The sequence below is a fragment of the Quercus lobata genome, chromosome 2 (genome assembly GCF_001633185.2).
Source record: "Quercus lobata isolate SW786 chromosome 2, ValleyOak3.0 Primary Assembly, whole genome shotgun sequence".
Classification (NCBI taxonomy): domain Eukaryota; kingdom Viridiplantae; phylum Streptophyta; class Magnoliopsida; order Fagales; family Fagaceae; genus Quercus; species Quercus lobata.
The window spans coordinates 71392194-71419033 of NC_044905.1; the positions used below are offsets into that span (position 1 = coordinate 71392194).

Sequence of the window (26840 nt, forward strand, 5' to 3'; positions counted from 1 at the left end):
TTGTTTGATGATCAAGACAGAGATATCCTTTAGAATTAGTAGGATATCCAGTGAAAATGCGTTCTTTAGTCCTAGGTTGAAGCTTGTAATTATTGTAGGGTATGAGATTAGAATAGCATGCACAACCAAAAATTTTTAGTTGGGTCAAATCAAGTGTAGTAGAGTACAGTTTAAACCAAGGAGAATTCCAACCAAGAATTGAAGTAGGAAGAAGGTTAATCAAATTAATAGTTGTTTGAGCTACAAAAGTCTAGTAAGAATAAGGCATAGAAGCTTGTGACAAAAGAGTAACAATAGTTTCAATTATATGTCTATGCTTTCTCTTAACAACACCATTTTGCTTAGGTGTATGAGGGCAAGACAGATGATGAGTAATACCATGTTGTGACAAATAGGTTTTGAAGTCATTAGAGGTAAACTCTCCACCTCCATCAGATCTAAATATTTTGATTTTGGAGGAAAACTGATTTTTAATCATAGCATTAAAATGAACAAATTTAGCAAAGGCATTTGATTTGAAGTAGATAAAGCCAGCTAAATCTAGTATAATGATCAACAAACAAGATGTAATATTTGAACCCATTAACAAAATTCATAGGTGCTAGACCCCACAAGTCAGAGTGAACAAGCTTAAAAGGAGAAGAGTCTGTAAATCGAGAATTTGGAAAAGATAGATTGTGCATTTTACCAAATAAGCAATGAGTACAAGGTTGATCAACAATATTATTCTTATTTAATACAAATTTGACATTAGGAAACAAACTATTGAGAGCTTGATCATGAGGATGACCAAGCCTCATATGCTAGAGAGACTTACTGAAAACGGGCAACATAGAAACATTATTGCAGACCTTAGGTGACAAAGAAAGTTGAGAAGCTTGTTGAGGGTAGATAGGGTAAACACCACCTTCACTCTTGCCCTAGTAGAGAATTTTCCTCGTGGCCAAGGCCTGAATTGAAATAATATTTTCATCAAAATAGCACCAGCAATTATTATCATGACAAAGCTTATGAACAAAAGCAAGATTTGATGTAATTGAAGGGACTCTATGAGCATTGTTAAGTTGAAGATTAGAGATAGATGATGGAATAAGGGTTGTACCTATATGTGTAATGGGTAAATTTTGACCATTTCCAACAGCAAGATGATCTTGAGTAGTGTAAGGCTTTGGGAAACTGAGATGGTTGAGGCTAGTTGTTCCATGATTAATGGTTGCACTGTCAGCAATCCAAGGTTGATCTTGAGCAAGACATGCATTTGATGTTGTGGTCATTGCAGCAAGCTTGGTAGGTGGATGCTTGCCTTGATAAGCATAATCCATCCTATGATAGCAATCAATAGCCAAATGTCCAAGTTTTCCATAGATTTGGCATGTTGGCCTTTTTAATCTAGCATTACCAAAACCAAATTGATTTTGTTAAAGATGAGTGAAAGGATTGAATTGAGAAGGTTGACCATTGGAACCTCTTCTACCCTCTACCTCCTCTATTGTTAAAGTTTCATTTGTCCCTTCCTCTATTGTAAGACTGATTATAACCACTACCATTAGATTTCTGATTAGCTATTGCAGTCATGAGAAAGATGGTATCTTTGACCTCTATTCCTTCATTAAACAACTCTTCCTCTGCATTTAGCATAGTTGAGAGCTCATCAAAACTAAGCTGAGAACTCCTAATTTTGATAGCAGGTCTGAATGCGTTGTACTCCTTAGGAAGTCCCTTAATAGCAATATGGAACAATTCTTCATTATCCACAATCACTCCAACTACTAGCAACTTGTCCCTTACAACTTTGATTTTCTATAGATAGATATCAACAAAATCACTCCCTTTCTTGAGATTATGAAGCTCACCTTTAAGATTCATGATGTGAGACCTTGAGATTGAAGAAAACATATTCTCAAGCACCTTCCAAACTTCTATAGAAGTAGCACATCCAACAATAAGTACTAGAATAGAAGGAGACAAAGTTGAACTTATGAAGGTAAGTAAAGCCTTTTCCTTTGATTTCCAAACTAAGAAATCTGGATTCACAATTGTAGTGTATGAACCAGAAAGATCTTTGAGAAATTTCTCAAGAATCAGTTGAGGCTCTTCAAGTAACTCAAATAAGGAATAAGTTTCAAGAACCATGGAGATTTGATGCTTCCACACAATATAGTTAGTATTGTCTAATTTCACAGTCATCATATTTGACATATTAGACAAATTTACCAGATTCACAGCTAAGCTTGAAGACATTGTAGAAGTAGATGAGGATGATGCCATTGTTGCGCTTGAAGCTACCATTGTTGAATTTTGAGCAGCAACAATAGATGGCTTTGATACCATGAAGAAATTCTTAATGACAAGAATGTTTTAATGAAGCAAGAAAGAGATATAAATATCACTAGCAATAGAAACAAGATTGCAACAGTGTATATTGAAAAGAGAAAGTCCAAGAAATTGAGGAAAAGTGAGAGAAAGATTGAGAGAATAAAACTTGTATTGATCAACTGAAATTTCTTGCATAATTACAAATGAACTTAATGCTCTATTTTTATAGCACAAGATAATCCTAACTACTTAATTAACCTTCCACCTTATGCGGATCTAAACTCAGAAATTCAAAGATTACAGTTCAGCTCCTCTAACAGAAATTCGCGCCAAGCCAACTGCTCTTTGAATTTAGCCATACGATATCGTTTCACTAACACGTCTCTAAGTTCAATCATTGAACAAAACAATGTGTTTAGTCACAAAAACTCCTTTTAAATGAAACGATGAGTTTAATGCAATGTTAAACCACTGTTGTTTTGACCATCTGTTATCTTCAACCTTTGCTTTGCCTCTTTTTCTTTACAAGTCTGATACTATCATCTTCAACAAGAAGAAGTATTAGATAGAGGATGTTATAAATAATGTGGAGATTTAAGGATTAATTATAATATAAATTTTAGTTTTAATGTTAACTTTGGTTTATTCAGTAATTTTTTTTTCAATCTAGTGAAGAATGGTGCTATTGTTACATGTTATTTTCTTTCTTTTCTTTAATTTTCTTGGAAATAAACAAAGACGAAGGATAAATAATTTAGAAACAACCAAATTTGACTTAATTATGCCCTAGACCCCAAGTTTAAATTATGACTTCAACAATTCTAGTCTAATATAACAATTTGGTCCAAATTAAAGTGATCAACTGATTAACATAAGCTTGGGTGATAACATAAACATGAAAAAGCATATAAAATAAACAACCCACAAAACACCATAACACATAGATGTGTTATTGAAGACAAAAATATTGAAGCTTCAAGAAAGAGTCACACAAACCAAGCATGAGTCATGTGTCGGACAAAGTAATCAGGCATCTCAACTCCTTGCTTCTTGAGTTTCAAGTCAAATTCATCGATGGTCTTATAGTTCCGGGCCAAATCAGTGATAAATCCATCGGAGTAGGTTGGTTGATTGCTGTTCTCATAGGTCGTTATGGGTTCTGTGCCTTCGTTTTTCGTCCAACTCAACAGCCAAATAGACAAGAGAAGGCAAAGTATAACATGGGGTATAATACGAGAGGGTAGTGTAATTTTCAACCAAAAAAAAAGTACATAAGGCATAATCACGTCAAAGTAGAATGGCTTTTCAATATTAGCGTATTTCTTTTAGCAAAAGACCAATATGGAACGCTCTCACTCTCTCTAGCGTGACGAAGAAAACGAATTGCTCTGAAGTAATAAGAAAGTCACACCATGCAAGTGAAGATGCATGCCCAAACCGAGCTGGGACACTTGCCAACCTCCCTAAACTCTCCTTTCGAGATAAGCTAGTTGGAGAGATCCCAAGAGCTTATTCTCAAGCTTTTGACTTCTCAGATTACATGGATGCGGAGTTGGACTCCAATGAGGAAGTGGAGGAACTTAGCGAAGGTTTTGCGGAGGTTTTGAGCGGACTAACCCTCTTCATGCTAAGTATGTAGTAAGTTAGACACAGTTTGAAACAAATTTTGAAAATAGCATCTCGAGTTTCAAAAAATCGAGATCCACTTAAAACTCGACCTTCAAATACTCGCTTTCCGTCATTTTATTCCGGCTGATGTGGACAACGTTGCCACCTAGATCTCGAGTCTTTGAGACTCGAGATACTTGAATTTTTAAACCAATTTTATTTAACCAAATTTATATAATTTATTTTGTGTACTAAATAAATTAAATAAAAATACGAGGATCTCGAGTCTTAAAGACTCGAGATCCTTGAATTTTAAACCAATTTTATTTAACCAAATTTATATAATTTATTTTGTGTACTAAATAAATTAAATAAAAATACGAGGACCTCGAGTCTTAAAGACTCGAGATCCTTGAATTTTTAAACAAATTTTATTTAACCAAATTTATATAATTTATTTTGTGTACTAATAAATTAAATAAAAATACAAGGATTTCGAGTCTTAAAGACTCGAGATCCTTGAATTTTTAAACAAATTTTATTTAACCAAATTTATATAATTTATTTTGTGTACTAATAAAATAAATAAAAATACAATGACTTCGAGTCTTAAAGACTCGAGATCCTTGAATTTTTAAACAAATTTTATTTGAATTTATTTAATTTATTTTGTGTGGTAATAAATTAAATAAAAATACGAGGATCTCGAGTCTTAAAGACTCGAGATCCTTGAATTTTAAACCAATTTTATTTAACCAAATTTATATAATTTATTTTGCGTACTAAATAAATTAAATAAAAATACGAGGATCTCGAGTCTTAAAGACTCGAGATCCTTGAATTTTTAAACAAATTTTATTTAACCAAATTTATATAATTTATTTTGTGTACTAATAAATTAAATAAAAATACAATGATTTCGAGTCTTAAAGACTCGAGATCCTTGAATTTTTAAACAAATTTTATTTGAATTTATATAATTTATTTTGTGTACTAAATAAATTAAATAAAAATACGAGGATCTCGAGTCTTAAAGACTCGAGATCCTTGAATTTTAAACCAATTTTATTTAACCAAATTTATATAATTTATTTTGCGTACTAAATAAATTAAATAAAAATACGAGGATCTCGAGTCTTAAAGACTCGAGATCCTTGAATTTTTAAACAAATTTTATTTAACCAAATTTATATAATTTATTTTGTGTACTAATAAATTAAATAAAAATACAATGATTTCGAGTCTTAAAGACTCGAGATCCTTGAATTTTTAAACAAATTTTATTTAACCAAATTTATTTAATTTATTTTGTGTACTAAATAAATTAAATAAAAATACGAGGATCTCGAGTCTTAAAGACTCGAGATCTTTGAATTTTTAAACAAATTTTATTTAACCAAATTTATTTAATTTATTTTGTGTGGTAATAAATTAAATAAAAATACAAGGATTTCGAGTCTTAAAGACTCGAGATCCTAAAAGTTAAATTCCCCACTACAGCTACAGCTACAGCACTTCACTTTCGTAGGTGCAACTGAGGGTAAAAATGCATGTAACTCGAGTCTTATAGACTCGAGTTCTACTGGGGACAATTATTAAAACAGAACACTCTTAACACTCAGCCCGTATATCACATTTTCTAACATTCTACACAGCCTTCTCACCCAAAAACAGAGTATCCTCACTGACTCTCTCAGCCTCACTAGCTCTTACCCTCACTAACTCTCACTCACCCATAACTCCTACACCACATTACCTCTCTCACTCTCACTCATCACACTGCCTCTCTCACTGCTCTTCCCTCTCAACAAATTGATATCTCAGGTAAGGGTTTGCATTATTTGATTGTCATTGTAGTTGGGTATTAGTTGTCTATGGGTGTGGGTTAAAGAGTTTGACTAATTATTTTGTACATAGTTGACATAACTTAGTTAATTTACCTATATTGTGTGTTATAGAAGCTTGTTTTGTTAGTGTTAATTTTTTGAGTATTTATTTGCCCATTTTGTGTGTTACAAGTTTTTTTGACTTTATTCATCATTATTTTGGGTATGAAATAGGTAGTGATTGAATGGAATGAATGGGTATCATAATATCTTAAAATGTAGTTACCTACAATACATGACTGTATAAGGAATTGGTCATTTTGGAAACGGTTTGGTATTTGGAAATGACATTTGAGAATTATTTGATCCTTTTATGATGATCATGTTATTGGAAAACTAAGGCTTGTTTGAAAGCTAAGAAATATAAGTTTTATTTAGAATTGTACGGACTATGGTAAAGGAATTAGGTGATATCATTTGTTTTCTACCTTCGATGAAAATTTTAACATTAGAATTGTTATCATGACTGAACCTTATGAATAATCATAAACAGTTTAGAGTAATGCTCATACCATGTTTTTAACTTGTATTATGGTATATTACTTGCCAAGCGATGGTCTAAGGTTTTGAGTGTGGTAACTTATATTTCTGTTCTAGAGTCTGGATCAGAACCATATGTTTACATAAGATCTACCTTAATTAGTTTGTTGAGTATCAATAGGCGACTCCAATGTTTTGCAACTAAGGTTGGGTGGTTATTACTGTTGTCTGGACCTGTGGGCATGTACTGGTGAAAAAACTAGATGAATTGTCTGTGTGTGTTAGTTGATTAAATTGTGTTCTTGTTATCAACTAACTAACATAGTAACTTGACTTGAACAGGTTCACAATGCCTGAAATTGATATAATCCTATATCACGGTGGTCCGCTTAAGAATGTGAATGCGAACAAGGGATTGCCATTTGAAGGGCCGGGTATAAAGACCTATTATACCCAAATTGATCGTAGGTTGAAGACCCTTGACAAATTGAAGATGATGGTTATGGAAGAGTTGTGTAAGAACCCTGCTGTGCACAACATACACATTACTTATCGCATGCCAAATGAAATCCTGAAGCATCGGATTAATTACAAGTACATGGCGATAGAAGCAGACAAACATGTGAAGATCATGTTTGACAAGTTGGAGAGAATACCTGAAGTAACTAACATTGAGTTGTACATACAGTTGGAGCCACGTGCAGAAGTTGGTATTGAGGAGGAAATCCAACAAACACAAACAAGTTTACAAGTTACAGTTCCAGATGCTCAATACCAGTATTTTACACATGTAGAGCATGCTGATGTTCATGCCGATGATGATGATGATGAGGATGAGGATGAGAATGATGATGAGAATGATGATGATTATGATGATGAGGATGAGGATGAGGATGAGGATGAGGATGATGACTATGTTGATGAAAATATTGCCATTAACGGTGAAGATTTTGGCGATAGAGATGAGATTGAAGACATGATTGAACAAGGGGACTTTAGGGACTTTGAGAGGGACATTGATGACGATGAGACATTGGACGGTAGTCAACCTGATGCATACAATGTTCTTAGTGTCCAAAACATTACAGACACAATCCCTGTGTACTCACCACCTGCGTTGTCATTTTCTGAAAATACTTGGGAAAATTTATTTGATCCTTCACATATTGAGACACCATTTGTGTCTAGTTGGAGAGAGGGGATGAATTTGTGCAAAGGCTTGACTTTTGCCAATAAAATGGAGGTGCAACGCGTATTAACAAAGTGTGCCCTCAAGGAAAACAAACATTTTATCATCAGTAGGTCAACAACGACAAAACTTTGTGCGAAATGCGTTGATGAGTCATGCACGTGGTATGTCTGCGTAGTCATGAAGCCCAAGTTCCACAATCTATGGATGGTCACCGTGTACAAGGGTCCTCACACGTGTATATGGACTGGGGTGCGAAATGATGGTAGAATAATGAGTTGTAAATTTATTGCAGATGACATCCTTAAGAAGTTATGTGAGGATCACACTACCCCAGTTAAGCATCTCAGATCTATGATAGAGTCGAAATATGAGGGACAAAAGCCTTCTTACTACAAGGTGTGGGATGCGAAACAAAAGGCGATTGAGAAATTATAGCTGACTTTTCTTTTGTCACCAAGTAATAGCTCAGCTTGAGCATTGAGTGGTGAAATTTATTATTAAAAAAACAAAAAGGGACAACAACAATTTTAAATCATAATTTCTGGCTCAGAAACCCACAAATGAAAATAAATCGAATCATGAAAAAGAAGTTTAAAAAATCATTCTATAGGTTCTTTTGCATTTTGTGGGTTAAGAAATTTCAAGAGCTTAAGCACTGTAAGGGCAGATCATACACCACCTCCTATGTTGGAGTGGTTGCTGTTTTAACTCTGCCCTCAACCCCACTCTGCCACTTCACATGGAGGAATTCATATTACTACATCTTCAAGAACATGTTAGCTACGCGAAATTATCAGTTTAATCACTAAAAATTGAATCACTACAGTTAAAAAGATTCTGAGTCTACCAATGATGACAGTTGTAAGCATTCACCCACAGTAAATGGAAAAGCAGAAAATCATTTGCGTTTATTATAATGAATATTTCTCTCTAGCAGAAGATTACAAATAGAGATGAGAATTTGTAACACATTAAAAAATTATATAACCTAAAGAATGTCAAGGTGAGTACAAGATGAAAACATACTTAGCTGAGAGTTTGATAGCGTAGAGGACCTTGCAGTCCATTCTGTCGGGTGTCATTCCTTCCCACCAGAGCAGGCATCCAGGGGAACAGTTTGCCAAGTTCCTTGCCTACTGTACTGGGCCTCAGCTGCTTATCATTGATTCCAAATTTTGCTCTTTCAACAGCCTCCATTATATCTTCCCTTGTCACAGTTTCACTGCCTGCAAAACCCAGAAGACATTATATTCTCATTTATTGGTCCAATATTCACTAAGAAGACCAAATAAAAATAAATAAATAACAACACTGAGAAAGATGAAAGAAAGGGAGGAGGGAGGGAAGGGGAGGGCTGCTCTAATGAAATTGAATGTGTTTACTTCAACCTCACCTCTACGAGCAGCAAGTAATGCAGCTTCATTGACGATGTTGGCAAGATCAGCACCTACAAAACCTAGAGTTAGGGAAGCAACTAGATCACAGATCAGCATCTACAGGAACTCCTCTCAAATGTTTGGTAAATCTACCCATGGTTTTAAAATTTCTATGGTGTGAATCCTGCAATTTAACGAAATCTTACCACAAACAATCCAAATTGTTCAAGTCTTAACTGGGGAAATTTTGTCAACATCAGGTATCTCCTTCATCTCAAAAAACATTATTGCTCATCAGGAAAACCATTCAAGAATTTTCAGTTTGGACATGCATGAAAAACTGAATCTGAAGGATTGAAGTATTACATAATCAAAGTTTCTTATCTAAACTTCACAGTCAAAGAATATTAAGATATTTCATTCTGGTATCTACAATTTAATTATTTATATGAACAATGTCAAATAGAGTAAACTATCAGTACAGCAGTACTTTGGTAGAGCCTCACGTTAACTCTTTATACTTGTGAGCTTCTTTATTTATTTATTTTTTTCATTTTGGTATTAACTAATCTCAAAAGATAAGAATTAAATAGAAACATAAGATCCCTCTAAAAGGAAGTTTACCTCATCTTCAGTAGCAGGAACAGGTGTAATATGATGTGAAGCATGAAACATGCTAAAATGGTACATGCTGGAGTTCTGAAACCAGCTTGCTAAACAAAATACAAATAAAAATGCCAAAAAAAAAATGCATAAAATATAATTTTATTTAAAAATGCAACCACAACTCAAATTCAAATAACACATATGTGAAGAGGACTGAAATTTAAAAGCTTACCTTTATCAAAGTACGGCTTAAAAATATGTTTCACAGCCTCCCTGTGGCAATCAAAGCATGTGTGAAATTAAAAAATAAACTACTATATAATTGCTCCCTGCAGCAAGCATGTCTTAATTTGAATAGGAAAGAGAAAAAAAAATAACTATATAAAACTTCCTATGAGATTAAGATGCTAATGTAAAAATGATGGCACTGTGATTAAAAAGTATATAAAACTGAAATTTCATCCTTTTCCCCACAGTTTTTTTTACTATCTTAATAATTATGTTATTATTATCATGCTCAAATTTATATTTTTTCAGGACTGCAAACATTAATCTCATCAAACAATTTGAACCCATATTTCCACTATTCATTTTGTATTCTGAAGACATAGGTTCATTCTCTGATGAGTTTGGGATCAGTATGTAAAACGTTATCATCATTAATGGGTTTTAATGATCTAATTTGCATGTGTTTTATATAATCCTAAATTATCTTAGCGATAAATCACAATAAAAACAATACACAAATTCATTAAAAATAAATGGCAATACATGGATCAAACATATAACAACATACAAAAAACTGTAACAGCATGAATTATGAGAAAAGGAAATGCTTACAAGATGCGCATTGAGTATTCGGTGCTCAGATACAAAACATTAGCCCGTACAGGAGGGTTTGCTGCCAAGATCAGCACACAAAAGAGGCAATCCATCATTTGCTCACTCAATTGAAACAAGAATTAACAATGTAGTACCATGTAATCCAAAAAAAAAAAGCTGATTTGTTCGATTCATACCTTAAGTATGGGTGTTACATATCCATCCTTCAAAGTGAAAATATCCGAAAGTCACAATGACTGAGATGTTTTGCCTTGTTTAAGAAAAGCAGGCCCGTTCTCATCCAAATCCCTCTCCATGTTATCATACAATCTTGACCTCTACTCGTCATTCGAAATTACAGAATCTGATGCAAGTTTCTCCCAAGTTAAACATAAACCCACCACTAATATACGTAATATATGCACCATTTCCGGCCGTAGATAAAAACTATGAGATGCTTAATTGAAAATTAGCTGCAACATTTAGACAAGATTCAAACAGAATGATACCTCTGCATCATTTAGCTCACCCACTCTTTCAAATTCTGCTCCAACACAACACAACCCAAGCTCTCTACTCTCTAGTGATAAATTCATAATAAACAATTCTGAGAAAAAAAATTAAGAAACTATGACAAGAATAATAGAAGAAGAAGAAATGCCAATGCTAAAATATTATGACTTTAGCACTTACTCAAGGTTCGCCAATTTTGCGTTTTTTAACCCTGGTGTAATGTTTGGGCGGGGGAGGAGACTGCGGGGCATCATCCTTAGGCTCATCGTCATGCTGCAAATTCCATTAGAAGTTAAGCAATCAAGATTCTAATCAATGTTATCATTAGAAGAAAGTGAACTACAAAATATGTGCATTTCAATTGTAATTAGTGTTATCATACCATAGAGCTACCTCGGTGTCCTATTTTGTGTCCACCTGTCCCACAAGTGGGTGCTCTTTTAGTGCGCTGTGGTCTACCTCGTGGAGGTGAGGGCTGATGAGGGGGATGCTCGTTTGGTACATCAGTATGTGGCTGTACAGTGTCAATCCCAACCGGAGGTCCTAGAGGGTCAGATGAGGATGCGGTAGGTGGGTAATGATGCTCTAAGTACAGGCCAGGAGTGGGTGCAGTAGAGCTGGTAGGTGGGTAAGAGGGTGTCTCGGGGAGTATAGGAGGGGTCACAGTGTCATCAATACCGAGATCAAAATCCGGCTGCGAAGATGGGCTGGGTGAACGGACCTCGGGCTGAATAGATGTAGCTGGGATGTGTGGAGGGACCTCAGGCTGAGGAGATGAGTGCGGGATGGGTGCAGGCATCTCAGGACTAGTTACAACCCGAGGGGTTGTTGCACGCCGACCACGGCCCCTACTTGCACTTGTGCTTGGGCTTGCTGTAGCAGGCATAGCACGGCCCCTGGTTGCACTTGTGCTTGGGCTTGCTGTAGCAGGCATAGCACGGCCCCTGGTTGCACTTGTGCTTGGGCTTGCTGTAGCAGGCCGACCACGGCCCCTAGCTGCGCTTGTGCTTGAGCTTGCAATAGCACGCTGAGCACGGGTCCGTGTACTTACGGGTGCTGCGCTTGTGCTTGGGATTTCAGTAGCTGTTGGTTCACTCTCATGGCCATTGTCTACCTCCTCATTAGCTACAAGATCACGACCAAGGCCAACCACACTATCTAGGACACGCCGAACATGGTTGTGAGCTTCACTACCTTCAGGAAGCATCGCCAACAGTGCTAAATGGCTTTGAATCTGAAACGGAGGAAGAACCAGTACAATCATATTTGAGACAGTTATGTATAAATTAATGAATGGATAATATAGTACTTACGAATCTACTCAAATACTCAACTAGAAACTAACAGTTTTATTAGAGTACTATATGTAACAGAAACTCTGTAATCAAATATGTTTTTATAATTCATAGAAACGGATTCTACGTTCATACATGTACTCAAGTAAAATGAAATAGGTAATAAAGTATAATTAGAACACATTACCATTATATGTAATTTAGCGCTGTTGCGGTCGACATACTTTCGAGTGACCAGACGGTACCAAACGTAATAGGCATGATCGCGGGGCATCTCACCAATCTGAGGAGGTGCGTGACAAAGTTGTTGTCGTCTCATTTCCCATGAAATGATATACGGTCCATGCTCCTCCCTCCAATTCTTTTCCACCTTCCCACGTAAGTCAATTTTATGTAGTCTATCTTCGTAGAAAACATTGTCAGGCTGCTGCTGCGCCAACCCAAACTGTCGAAGGACACGGTCCGGGTAGTGTCTCTCTACTATGCAAAAACATAGAAGCGGCACCCTGGCTGTCCACGTATCCCTCCCTGCAACGCAGAACTCAGGAAGGTGGCCAAAGTCTGCCTCGTATGGCTGCCACACAATCTACAATAGAAACAAAAAACAATTATCATAGCATCTTCAAAGGTGAAACAAGGGAGAATACATACATAAAAGGAAAAAACCAAAATTTTAACAAAACATATGTTAAAGGATGAATGTTATTACCTGGTCTGGCTGCATTGTCACTAATTGCTCGCGATAGCGGATCAAGGCCATGCCACCTGGCCTACTCTTCGGGCTTCGCACCCGCACCCATCTACAATTACGAGCAAATAACATAAGAACGATAATACAATTTAGTTATTAAGAAGAGTACATTGTATAACAAACTAAATATTAGGAAAACACTTACTTAGATGCAAGTGGAGCATATGGCCATGGGCCATAATCACATCCAGGTGGGGGCTCTATCCTCGGGCACAAGAATGGCAACCTTGCCCATGCCCAATACTGGATCAAGGTGCACGCCCCACCAATCTGCGATGTGCCTTTCTCACTTGCCCGACACAAGTCCCTGTACAACCAAGCCAAGCAACCACTACCCCAACTATACTGCCGCGGATCACGAAGGTTGCGCATAAACTCCAAGAACATAAGATGCACCCTATCTCCTGACTTGTCCATGAAAAGTTTATCCCCTACTAGCGCTAAGATATAGCAACGGGCATACCGGTGTATCTGAATCTCTGTTGCGTCCTCAGGCAGTGGTGCTGCAATGGCCTCAACAAGTCGGCTAATGAGAATTCTTTGGCCCACCAAAGTTTTATTGTCATTCGGCGGAGTAAATCCAAGCAACTCCTCACACACTCGCCTCCAAGTCCCATTCTCCACAAAGGTCGGTCCAACCAAGACCTCACCGTCTATAGGAAGTCCGAAAATCACCTCCACATCTTGTAGGGTGATTGTCATCTCACCATGTGGAAGATGAAACGTATGAGTCTCCGGCCGCCATCGCTCAACTAGGGCCGTTATTAGGCAATTATCGATCTCTTTGGAAGGGGCTCTAAACAATCCTTCCAACCTTAGCAATTTGATAATGTCAATCACCCGATTATCTTCCATCTGAACGTTTGCCATCTCCTTAGTGCGACCACGGCACACAAGTGGCCCCGGGTCCTACAAATTCAATACAAATTTTAGCGGTTGTTAGAACTAGAAATATAACTTTGAAAGAACTTGCTAACTAAAAGTCAAAATCAACGTCAAAATTAAAGCAGTTGTTAGAACTAGAAATTTCACCTCGCCATTCCAAATGGCCTCTGATCGATGATATGGTTGTCGCGTCAACACTGAAGGCTGAAGCGGACCGGGGTGCAAGATCTCTAACTCCTGATCGATCTGAGGCTCCATACTGCAAAGAGTATAGACAATTAAAAAGGTTATGAAAACCCCAATTTCTCTGTGCCAATGTTTGATAAGAATTCATATATTTTCATTCCATCACCTTCAAAATTATATATATATATATATATATATATTTCTAATTCAAAGGGTTGACAGTTAAACATTACAAGTGCATACAAACTAGATAAGAACATAATTTTTTTTCTAAATAACAATAAATATTATAAAATTTAGGTAGTTGTCACGTTTCAAAACAATGTTGAAAACTAGCATCCCGAGTGTTCGTCCACTCGAGTTCGAAGATAAAAGTCGAGTTTGTAAGTCTCAATTTATAAGAGGATGGGTTTAAAGTGAGCAAAAATTGACGTAAAAATCGAGTTGTAAACACTCGATATCCATAAATTGCAGAAAACGCTGCTATAGGGCTTAAAAACGCCACTGTAGGGCTCCCTAAACCTGATACTTATAAAAAAAATTTGTAGAAAAACGCCGCTATAGGACTTTTAAATGTCACTGTAAGGCTTCAACAGAGGGTAAGTGAAGCACTTACAATTCGCCCAAACAGAGGATAACCTCATGTAATTTTCCAAGAATTTCAGTTTGTGAACTTAAGGCTAATTATTCTTTACAGTACTTTTTAAGGCTAATTCAGTGGATCTCTCATCTCTTTTTTTTGAAATAGCATCAATTGATTCGTCAGCAGTACTAAACAGGTACAATTCTCTCTCTCACAGTGTGGTTTTTTACCTTAGGGTTCTAAACAAAAAGAGCTTCCATGTTTACCAAACCAATTCCTCCATCCAAAAAGTAAATCCCCAACTCTCTTTATTAATCAAAGTATTTCTACCGTATCATATCCCAAGTTTTAAAAATTTAATGTATTGCCACAGGTGGTCCTCATTTTTATCACTGAAATTTGATTAAAAGAACATGCCATTCAAGCTAGTCGAGTATGAATCATGATCTTGAAATATCTACAACTTGATTAGTTTCTATGTGAAATATCAGGGGACTTTCTTGCAATTACATTGTTGTTCCTATTGCACATAGGTATTGATTTCCAATTATATTTTGTAGGACTCAGTGTTTGCTTGGTGAGAGAAGTGAGGTTAGGAAATTTAGGAGAAAAAGTATTGTTAAATGAGTATTAAATGTGGCAGCACTCCAAAGCTAACCTGGTACTCCATCTATAATTGCACTTCCTACTTGATTTTTTTTTCCTAGATTTAATTAAATAGTCAAGGCCAGGTAGGAGTTTCACAAACTCTAGACTACATGTTGAAACTTTAGAGCAGGATTGCTGTGATCCACTTCTTGAATTATTATTATTTTTTGGGGGGGGGGTTGTGGGGGGTTGGGGGTGTTATGATGGAAAGGATGGGAATTGTTATGAATATAGGGATTGTGCATTTATAATATCTTTGGTAAATCTTGATAAAAGCTCTCTCAGAAACTTTGAGGCTTTTGACTATGATCTTCATAATGATCATAATTCATTGCTAATTATAATTGATCACAATAATGTGAAAATTGAGAAACTTCTCAGAATGTTGCTTATGTAGGGCTTGTCTCCATGATCTGTTTAATACAGTTTGAGTTTAGTAACTGACATGGTGATTCAAAGGAGTGTAGTTGGAAGAATTAATTAGCTGATTCTCTAAATGTAATACAGATATATATTTATCCGGGTGCCCCATGACCAAAATATACATATTTTTTCACTTTGTATTGAATATTTCATAGATCTAATCATTTGTATTCTCATTATTTTTGCCTATGGCCATTGACCTCAACGTTTATTGTTGATATACTGCAGAACTGTGGCCAAATTCTGATCCAAGTTTCCTCAACAAATTAGGGCTTTGGACAATGATCTTATTGTTAGTTACTCCAACTCACTTCTTTATTATTGTTTTTTTAAACAATGAGAATCATGAACCCCATCTCCAATGAGGGAATTTTATCAAAAGTAGCTTAAAATCTCAGCCTCTATATTGAAAAGCAAATATATTACTTATTGATTCACAGCATACAAAACATTAATAAATATAAACTTCTATGGAAGAAATTGGCTCTGGTTGCTAAGTTATTAATGTCAGTCTCTTATAATCTTAAAACATTCAAATTTGATCTCAGCAGGACTGCTGTCCATCCAATTTTTCCATTCAATTTATCATGGACTGACATTATTATTTTCAAATTAACACTGCGCCTATAATTTCAAAAGAATATACTAACTTAACAAGCTTTTAACAGGGCAGTTTTTTTATTAAAAAAATGTATAAGTAAGATATTCTATACGGCCAAACAAAAAATAAGAAGAGTTTTGCCACTAATTTTCTAAGCCCACATAATTGAATACATTGATATTAAGGCTGCCGATAAAATGCAACTGACAACAATAATTTTTCCTGTTGAGGAACCAGCACCCAGATTTCATCCTCAAATCAATCAACAACACTTTCCTTATTAACAGAAACTTCAGATTTTAACCTAGGTGAGAAATAATAGGAAGAAAAATAATGCATAATGAAATTGAGAAACGAAAAACCCTAGGTAACATTATGAAATTCCAAACTCTAAAATTGGAGAAACTAAGACAGAGGGTACCAGAAACCCAAATCATGCAACAAGTAACAAAACAATAAAAACTAAAGCACTAACAAGGGAAATTATCAACCACAAACACTTGGGCTAAACACAGATGGAATAATTCTTTAAAAAGCTCAAATTTTTATAAGAAAAACATACCTTCAAACTTGAAAAAATTTGAACTTCCGTTAGAAGGGACAAGAGGGATTTTCACGGTATGGGTGAGGGGATCGTCTGAAGCCGATTGTGAGGAAAGAGGAGAGCATTTAAGGGTGAGGATGACGGTGATTTTTGTTGCACGCCGACGGGTTGAGGATGACAGATTTCGCCGTTTGAGTGAGAGGGTTTGAACTGAGAAAGAGTGTTTGAGAGACAGAGAAAGAGTGTTTGAACTGAAGCCGATTGTGAGGAAAGAGGAGAGCGTTTGAGGGTGAGGGTGAGGGTGATTGTTGTTGCACGCCGACGGCTTGAGGATGACTGCTGTCGCCGTTTGAGTGAGAGTGTTTTGAACTGAGACAGTGTTTGAGAGACAGAGAAAGAGTGTTTGAACTTAGAGAGAGACCGTATGAGTAGGCGTTTTGAAACTTAATGTATTTTTCTCATAACTCGAGTCTTATAAACTCGATTTCTACTTTATCCAGCTGGCAAATTTGTCCACGTCAGTGTATTGAGAAACCGGGCAAATTAATAGGATCTCGAGTTTTAAAAACTCGAGATGCTATTATCACAAATTCTTTCAAAACCGGCCAACTAACTATATTGTTAGATATCCTTTGCTATTTCGCAACGAAAATCAGGTTTTGCGTTAGTTAGTCTTTCGAAAGAGACAAAACAGCGCATTAGAGCCCCCTGTTCTAAAGCACTTATTATGAAAGTTTTTGGTAGAACAGTAGGATATAAGTTTCTGATGACGTTGAGAATTGTCACCAATAAGTCACACCGTACTCGCGAGTCAACGAACCTGCACAACAAGAACAAACGGAAGAAAAACCCTTAGAGAGCACCGGTGTGGCGCCGGCCAAAAGCCCTCCGAAGGTCAAGTCAGAATTCGTCCCTTGAGTTATTTTGAGGCGTTTGAGAGGGTCAAATCATCTTACCTTGATTTGCGTGAATATTACTCCTTTTTATAGTGGTAGAGAGTTGCTTTTCTTCTTAACCTCCAGATCTTTCCAATGTGGGACTTTGATACAATTTCCCTTATTGGATCTTAGGGCTTTTCTAGGCAAATAGAGATTTCGGATCATGGGCCCTTACCATGTCTGTGCGATGGGCCTTCAGAGCGCGTGGGCCCATCTTTACAAAGGTCCAAACAGTGCCCATCCGTCAGGCCCATTAAGATAAGCCCATCAGACTAAATTTTACTATCTTCAGTTGCCCCCTTCACCCCAATGGTCCGTCTGCTTTTAGGTCAAAGGACCAATGGGGTGACGATTCTAATGTATGGGCGTGACGGGTATTTTGATGACGGAGTGGGATTCGCGAAACAGAAGGTTGAAAATGTTTGACGGATCCAACCGTCAGATAGGACGACGGTTTCATATGGATTTAACCGTCAGACATGATGACGGGTATCTTGCTATTTCAGACGGTTTAATCGAGTCGACGGTTACAAACTGCTGATGCGAGCAGACAGGTTGTCAGCATTTATTAGCATGCCACGTGTCAATCTCTGAATGGCCGTTGTATAGGATCGAAGCGTCGCTTCGTCTTCCGTGCATCTCCTATATATATGAGGCGTCTCAATCTCTCATTTTCGCATTTCCAAACAGAAAACGTCTGTCGGAGAGAACCGTCAACCTTGTCAGAGCAATCCGTCGAGTACCGGTAACCACCAATTACCACAACCGTCACCCGTTCTGCGCCAGGTGTGGTAAGTATTTACTTCAATTTCTTAAAGTTACATTTTCGTCCAAGCATTGTTGTTAGGCTTACTATACCCGTCAATGTTTTTAAACCCGTCAAGTCTTAGGTTTCATCATTAATTGTAGGAAATGTCTAGTGCGTCAAGTAACCAATCGGTGGTTCGTGACGTGACGGAATACGAGAGTGTATACCCGTCCGGTCATAAAGACCAAGATAGTCCAGGCGAAGATAGGAGTCCGTCTGCATCCTCTTCGTCCTCAACAAGTGAGGATGTGGAGATAATTGGAATAGGGGGTCCTGCTGACGACGGGAATAAAGCACCGGAGTCCGTTGTGGGTGCTGATGGACTAAGGCAGTTCATCATGTTACCAGAGTGGACAGTGCATAGGTTCACGTCCGTCATCCGGGAGAGACACTTCAGTACCTTTAGAACCAATTTTCAAATACCAGATTACATTCCAATCCGTCTCCCCTACGTGTCGGAGAAATGTTATTATGACGGGGTAGAGGGCGTTGGAGTGTACGAGCAGGTGTTGAAGGCTGGACTTCGGTTCCCGCTCTCTACACTCCATAGAGAACTCTTACATTACCTGGGACTGTCCGTCACCCAGATCTCTCCGAACGCCTGGAGGGTCTTCATAGCAATGGAGATTCTTTATGGTGCATAGTCAGACGGAGAAAGGAGATTGACGGTCCGTGAATTTCTTCACTGTTACCGTCCAGATGAGATTGACAGATCAAGGGGGTTGTACCGTTTTGCTAGTCGAAGTCCCCTGTTGAAGATTATATTTGAGACCCCAGACTCAAATAGAGACTGGAAGAGTCGCTACTTCTTCCTGGAGGGTGACAGATGGATGAACCGTCCAGGAGAGACGGAGTACATGCCCGTCGATACAACTTGGGGAATAATAAGCCAAATACGTATACACCCGTCTTACTTGTCCTTTTTTACATATCCGTACACTTTTATGTGCGTATTTTGACCGTCTGTCTTTGCAGGTAGACAGCGTCCGCAGATTAGCCTCGAGGAATTTAGTTTCCTTGAAGAGATTTGCAGAAAAACTAGGCCGGAGGAAAGGACCTGGGCTAAGTTAGTGAATCCAAAGACAATACACTGGTATTGTGACGGTCCAGAACCCACCCGTGAGGCCATTGCATACGACGAAAGAATACACAAACGTGAGTCCGTCTACTTTTACCCTTGAAATTTAAATTTTATTTTTGAGAAAATATCATCATCCGTCCTGTATTGCAGAAATGGACGACGCCAAGAGAAGGGCAATGATAAAATCTCTAGCCGTCGAGCAAAAGAAGACGGGTGAGATCGTTGTTCCCAGTGTGCCGGGGTCATCGGGTAAGAGGAAGCAGCCACCCAAGTCCGACCGTCCACTCAAGCAGCCAAAGGTGTCAATGGAGCCCGTGGTGGGCTTGATGGCTGAGGGCCCTAAGGCCGTCACCCAAGTTAAACAAGGGGCCGGTAAGGGCCTAATGCATGCTCCACCCGTCAGCGAGGAGAAGCCCCCTCCCCTTCTCCGTGAGGACTCGAAGTTTGCTTTGGAGAAACTCACGTCCATACTTTCTGCAGAGGACTATGAGGATCTTGGGAATCACTCGACGGAGGTGATGGGGGAGACGGGGTTATTTGCCGTCGGACAGGTAACTTTCCTTATCCTTCAGTTTATGTCCGTCCACTCCCTAGTTTCATTTTTGACACTTCTAATTTTGTCTATTTCAGTCCTTGGTTATGATGAAGGGCTTGATGGACCGCTGCCTCAACCGTGAAGCGGCTCTGGAACGGGTACGGTCAAAACTTGGGCAGACGGAAGAGGAGCTTGGCCAGCTGCACAAGTGGAAGGCCACGATGGAGCAGAAGTTTGCACTCTCTGAGAAGACGAGAGAAGAGCTTGAACAGAGGACGGAGGAGGCTGGGAAGGCCTTGAAGGTTAGAGCAGACGAGGTGAAGGATCTGAAGAAAAAACTCCGTCATGCAAGGGATGACGCCGTCAGCGAATATCGCAACTCCGAGTCTTTGTTGAAGGAGCTGGCAGGATCGTTCCTTCAAGGCTTCGACGATTCGCTCCGTCAGGTGAAGAAGGCCTACCCAGATCTGGACTTGTCCATGATAACACTAACTGATCAAGGTCAGACGTCTGCTCTACCCGCCGCCTCCGAAAATACGGAGGATCTCTTTGGAGAAGAGGCAGCTCAGGGTGACGGAAAGTCCGCTATGCCGAATGAGGTCGCTGTTGTCGACCCCAATAAAGCAGAGTGAACCATATAATTGTTGATGAGGATCCGTCTCCCTTTTTATGTATTGTTAATAACTTGTAGACGGTTTCGTTGAAGTTTCATTTGTACTGAACAATGCTTTTCATTAATTGTCTTTTCGTGATCTGTATCCGTTAAGGATCTTCTCCGTCTATTTTTATTTTGAATTTTAATTTATATGTTGATCCGTCCACTTATAAGCTATATTGAAGCTAACTTATATCGTCATGTTGTCCGTCCACCTTGTGGGCGTTTTAGAGCCGTCTGCTTTGTGTATGTTCGTAATTTATTCACCGTTTTTGCTATGCCGTTCATTTTACAAACACGTAGTATTACTAAACGTTTTGTTGGTCCGTCTGCTTTTAGACATGTAGAATTATTCACCGTTTTGGGTGATCCGTCCACTTTGAGGAGTTCACCGTCCAATTTGTGGAATTGTGTAACTACTCACCGTTTTGGTGGTCCGTCCACTTTATGGACGTGGAATTATTCACCGCTTTAGGTGATCCGTCCACTCTGTGGACTCAACACCGTCCAATTTGTGGACTTGCATAACTACTCACCGTTTTGGTGATCCGTCCACTTTATGGATAATTTTATTCGCCGTTTTGGTTACCCGTCCACATTATGGCGCATATACCGTCCACTTTACGGACTTGTAGAATTTACTCAACGTTTTGGGTGATCCGTCCACTTTTGGACTTGTACTGTTCTCACCGTTTTGGTGACTTTGTGGACATGTAGAATTCTCACCGTTTTGGTGATCCGTCCACTTTATGGTGCATATACCGTCCACTTTACGGACTTGTAGAATTTACTCACCGTTTTGGGTGATCCGTCCACTTTTGGACTTGTACTGTTCTCACCGTTTTGGTGACTTTGTGGACATGTAGAATTCTCACCGTTTTGGTGATCCGTCCACTTTATGGCGCATATACCGTCCACTTTACGGACTTGTAGAATTTACTCACCGTTTTGGGTGATCTGTCCACTTTTGGACTTGTACTGTTCTCACCGTTTTGGTGACTTTGTGGACATGTAGAATTCTCACCGTTTTGGTGATCCGTCCACTTTTGGACTTGTATTACTCTCACCGTTTTGGTGATCCGTCCAATTTATGGACTTTTAGAATTTCTCACCGTTTTGGGTGATCCGTCCACTTTTGGACTTGTACTGTTCTCACCGTTTTGGTGACTTTGTGGACATGTAGAATTCTCACCGTTTTGGTGATCCGTCCACTTTTGGACTTGTATTACTCTCACCGTTTTGGTGATCCGTCCAATTTTTGGACTTTAAACTAGCATTCGTTAAGTTCGTGGACAATTGTAGTGACATCAAAGTAGAAGAAGATTATAATGGTATCTAATTGCGTAAAGGAAAAGTGCCTGCCCCCTTGGGCTTAAAAAAGGCACGACGGGATTGTAGCAAGAGAAACACATGTTAAAGAAAAAACTTATAAATAGTTAATAAAAAGCCAAATGGAAAATTGGTTGCCGTTCGCCGTGTTACTATCACTGGTAGTATTTCCTCAAATGCTCCGCATTCCATGGATGCGGTAGCTTCTCCCCCTCCGTAGTCTCCAAGTGGTATGTTCCTTTCCTTTTCCATGCCGTGACTCGGTAAGGTCCTTCCCAGTTGGGGCCGAGCTTTCCCTGTGTAGGGTCTCTAGCTGCACCCATGACCCTCCTGAGTACGAGGTCTCCTACTTGGAAGTCTCTGTGTCGGACCCGGGAGTTGTAATGTCTGGCCATGCGTTCCTGGTATCTTGCGATCCTTTGCTCCGCTGCCGACCTTACCTCATCTATCAGGTCCAGCTGTAGCCTCATTGATTCGTCGTTCCTGCCTTCGTCATGGTTGTGAACCCTGTAACTTGTGAGGCCAACTTCTGCGGGGATGACCGCCTCATTCCCGTATGTCAGTCGAAATGGCGTCTCACCTGTCGGAGTCCTCGCCGTTGTCCTGTACGCCCACAGTATGCTCGGTAATTCTTCGGGCCATATTCCCTTTGCCCCCTCGAGCCGAGTCTTGATAATCTTTAGCAGGGATCGGTTCGTGACTTCAACCTGGCCATTGGCCTGAGGATGGGCGGGTGATGAGTAGTGGTTTTTTATTCCCAGCTGTGTGCAAAAATCCCGGAAGTGGCTGTTGTCGAACTGCCTCCCGTTATCCGAGACAAGGACTCTAGGAATACCAAACCTGCATACGATGGACCGCCAAACAAAACTTCTAACGTTCTTTTCTGTAATGGTGGCCAAGGCTTCCGCTTCTACCCATTTTGTGAAGTAGTCAATACCCACTACCAAGAACTTGAGCTGCCTTACCGCAGTTGGGAAGGGTCCCATGATATCCAGTCCCCATTGTGCGAACGGCCATGGAGCCGTCATAGGGGTCAGTTCCTCAGCTGGCTGTCCGATAACATTGCTGAACCTCTGGCATTTGTCGCAGCTCTTAACGTACGACTCGGCATCCTTCTGCATGGTTGGCCAGTAATACCCAGCTCGTACCAGTTTGTGCACCAACGACCGCGACCCAGAGTGATTCCCGCATATCCCTTCGTGCACTTCCCTCATTACGTAGTCTGCCTCTTCAACCCCGAGGCATCTTAGATAAGGGCGGGAGAATCCTCTCTTGTAAAGAACGTCTTTTATCAGGACGAATCTCGCTGCTTGGACTTTCAGCTTCCTCGCTGCCTCCTTCTCTTGTGGCAGTAACCCGTCCTTCAAGTATGAAGTTATCTGCGTAGTCCAGTTTCTTTCGGAGCGTATCTCCTGCATATTGTCGGGGTCTATTAGTGGGAAGACTTGAACAAAGGAAAGTACATTACCCGGTGTCGTCACATGTTCTGCTGAAGCGGCTTTGGCTAGGCGATCGGCGAGCTCATTCTCTCCTCTGGGGATTTGTACGACCGTTGCTTTTAGCCCGTTGATTCTCGCTTTCACTTGATCAAGATATCTCTTCAGCCTTTCCCCCTTACATTCATACTCTCCGTTTACTTGATTGGTCACGACCTGAGAGTCGCAATGAACGGCTACACTTTCCGCTCCGGCGGCTTTGGCCAGGTCGAGTCCTGCCGCCACTGCTTCGTACTCTGCTTCATTGTTGGTAATGGGAAAGTCGAGACGGACCATACATTCGATCTTGTCCCCTTCGGGCGACAGCAACACTATGCCGGCTCCTCCAATTCGCCGATTGGATGACCCGTCGGTGAAGATGCTCCACTTGAGTGGTTCTTCTGCCCCCTTGTCCTCGTCACGCGTAAACTCCGCTATGAAGTCGGCTACGGCTTGTCCTTTAATGGCCACACGCGGACGGTACTTGATATCAAACTCACTCAATTCTATTGCCCACAGTGTCAGTCGACCTGCGGCTTCAGGATTACTCAGTGCCCTTCGCAAGGGCTTGTCGGTCATTACGTTCACGGTGTGGGCTTAAAAGTAATGTTTGAGCTTGCGAGCAGCCGTTATCAATGCGAAAGCGAGTTTCTCCATAGGTTGGTATCTTTCTTCGGCGCCGCGGAGCGCCCGGCTGGCGTAGTATACAAGTTTCTGTGCATTATCTTCTTCTCTAATCAAAGCAGCGCTGACGGCGACAGAGGAGACAGCCAAGTAGAGGAAAAGTTCTTCGCCAGGTTGCGAGGGACTCAATAGGGGTGGTGAGGATAGGTATGCCTTTAGTTCCTCGAACGCTCGCTGACACTCGTCCGTCCACTCGAATGATTTCTTTAATGTGCGGAAAAAGGGCAGGCACTTGTCCGTGGCTCTCGACACAAATCTATTTAACGCCGCTACCTTGCCGTTAAGGCTTTGTATCTCCTTCACATTTCGCGGGGGTGCCATTTCTAGTATGGCTCGGATTTTGTCCGGGTTAGCCTCAATCCCTCTCTGGGATACCATGAAGCCTAGGAATTTGCCTGCCGTTACGCCGAATGCGCACTTTCCCGGATTGAGTTTCATGTTGTAGGATCGTAGCGTACCGAACGTCTCCTTAAGATCTTCGAGGTGGTCTTCCTCCTTCTGGCTCTTCACCAGCATGTCGTCGACATAGACTTGAACATTCCTCCCGATCTGCTTCGCGAACATCTTGTTCATTAGCCTTTGGTATGTTGCCCCCGCATTCTTCAGGCCGAATGGCATTACTTTGTAGCAGAATAGTCCTTGGCTGGTTACGAACGAAGTCTTTTCCTGATCGGCCTCGAGCATGCGGATCTGATTATAACCCGAGAAAGCGTCCATGAAGCTTAATAATTGGTGTTGAGCCGTCGAGTCTACTAGGACGTCGACTCTTGGAAGGGGATAGCTATCTTTAGGGCACGCTTTGTTAAGATCCGTGAAATCCACGCACATACGCCATTTACCGCTCGCTTTCTTTACCATTACCACATTCGCCAGCCAATCGGGATAGTAGACTTCCCTGATAAAGCTTGCCTCTTGGAGTTTGCGGACTTCCTCCGCTATCGCTTGGTCTCGTTCCGTTGCGAACACTCTCTTCTTTTGTCGGACGGGTGGAAATGAGGGTAATACGTTCAATTTGTGTACCATGACGGAGGGATCGATTCCCGGCATATCGTCATGGCTCCAGGCGAACACATCCTTATTGCTCCTCAGAAAAGCTACGAGCTCTTGACGGATTTCTGGTTTGGCAAGCGTTCCGATCTTGGTAGTTCTGTCCGGATTGGAACTGTCAAGAGTTATCTCCTCCAGCTTCTCTGTTGGTTCCGCCACCGTTCGGTGCTCTTCTATGTTCAAGGCCTGGATTTGGTCTTGCATCTCCATCATAGCGACATAGCATTCTCGTGCGGCAACTTGGCTTCCGCGTAGCTCTCCTATCCCATACTCCGTTGGGAACCTGACCATTAGGGCGTAAGTTGATGTTGACGCCTTCCACGAGTTGAGCGTAGGTCGTCCAAGAATAGCATTGTAGGCGGACGAGCAATCGACCACCAAGAATGTCACGTTCCTGGTGATTTGTTGGGGGTAATCTCCTACTGTCACCCGTAACGTTACCGAACCCAGAGGGAATACCTTACTCCCCCCGAAACCAACGAGCGGGGCGTCTGTCGGTATTAGCAGATCCCTGTCAATCCTCATCTGCTGGAATGCCGGATAGTACAATATGTCGGCCGAGCTGCCGTTGTCGATCAACACTCGGTGCACGTTGTAGTCTCCCGTCCGCACGCTGACAACGAGGGCATCGTCGTGTGGATGGTGTAGGCGCCGTGCATCCTCTTCCGTGAACCCAACAATAGGTTCTTCTCCGTTTGCTATCCTTGGCACTCTGCTCGTCAACTGGACATTCTGTACCATCCGAAGGTATGTTTTGCGAGCCTTCTTTGACGATCCGGCCGCAGTAGTCCCTCCGACTATCATTCTTATGTCTCCAATTGGGGGTCTTGGTCGCTCGTTTTCTCGGCGGAGGTGTTGTTCTTGTGGGGGTTGATCCGTTCTCCCCTTGTTGACGAACTTCTGCAGCTTCCCTTGTCGGATAAGTGCTTCGATTTGCTGCTTCAAGTCGTAGCAATCGGCCGTATCGTGGCCGTGGTCACGATGAAAGCGGCAATATTTGTCTCTGGACCTTTTGCTGGGGTCACTCTTCAGCTTTCCTGGGAACGTCAGGGACCCTTCGTCCTTAATCTGCATTAGGACTTGATCAATTGGTGCGTTGAGCGGGGTGAAATTTGCGAACCTTCCGCTCATTGGTTTTGGACGTCTGTCCTCCCTTCGGTCTCCCATCCTTCCTTTCTTCCGCCCCTGGTCCTGTCGGGAATCCTCCGGTCTGTCTCTTTTCTTGGGTCTATCTTCTCGCGATAGCAGTGCGTCTTCAGCGTTCATATATTTGGTGGCCCTGTAAAGGACCTCCGACATGGTCTTGGGGTCGTTTTTGTATAGTGAGAACAAAAACTTACCCCCCTTCAGCCCGTTTGTGAATGCTGCTACCAATATCTTGTCGTCGGCTTCGTCGATCGAGAGTGCTTCTTTGTTGAAGCGTGATATGTAGGCCCTTAACGTCTCCTCTTCCCGTTGCTTGATATTCATTAAACAAGCCGTGGATTTCTTATACCGATGTCCTCCGATGAAATGCGTAGTAAATTGAGCGCTTAGCTCCTTGAAGGTGCTGATGGAGTTGGGTGCTATCCGG

The 26840-nt window shown here is 40.5% G+C and overlaps 3 protein-coding genes and 1 pseudogene across 3 annotated transcripts; 1 reads left to right on the forward strand and 3 right to left on the reverse strand.

Moving 5' to 3' along the window:
• Positions 1-8961: 8961 nt before the first annotated feature.
• LOC115969889 lies at positions 8962-10603 on the reverse strand (annotated as a pseudogene).
• A 376-nt stretch (positions 10604-10979) lies between these two features.
• Positions 10980-12063, reverse strand: LOC115969899 (leucine-rich repeat extensin-like protein 5). Its single transcript, XM_031089537.1, has 2 exons — positions 11182-12063; positions 10980-11072 (listed from the first exon to the last, which is right to left on the reverse strand). The coding sequence occupies exons 1-2, from the start codon at positions 12061-12063 to the stop codon at positions 10980-10982; spliced, it is 975 nt and encodes a 324-aa protein (XP_030945397.1).
• A 923-nt stretch (positions 12064-12986) lies between these two features.
• Positions 12987-13547, reverse strand: LOC115969907 (protein MAIN-LIKE 2-like). The gene has a single exon (XM_031089547.1). The coding sequence runs from the start codon at positions 13545-13547 to the stop codon at positions 12987-12989; it is 561 nt and encodes a 186-aa protein (XP_030945407.1).
• A 4225-nt stretch (positions 13548-17772) lies between these two features.
• Positions 17773-20709, forward strand: LOC115969916. Its single transcript, XM_031089558.1, has 4 exons — positions 17773-18444; positions 19437-19616; positions 19693-20093; positions 20173-20709. Exons 3-4 carry the CDS (start codon positions 19695-19697, stop codon positions 20707-20709), a joined length of 936 nt encoding a protein of 311 aa, XP_030945418.1. The 5' UTR covers positions 17773-18444; positions 19437-19616; positions 19693-19694.
• The last annotated feature ends 6131 nt before the right edge of the window (positions 20710-26840 follow it).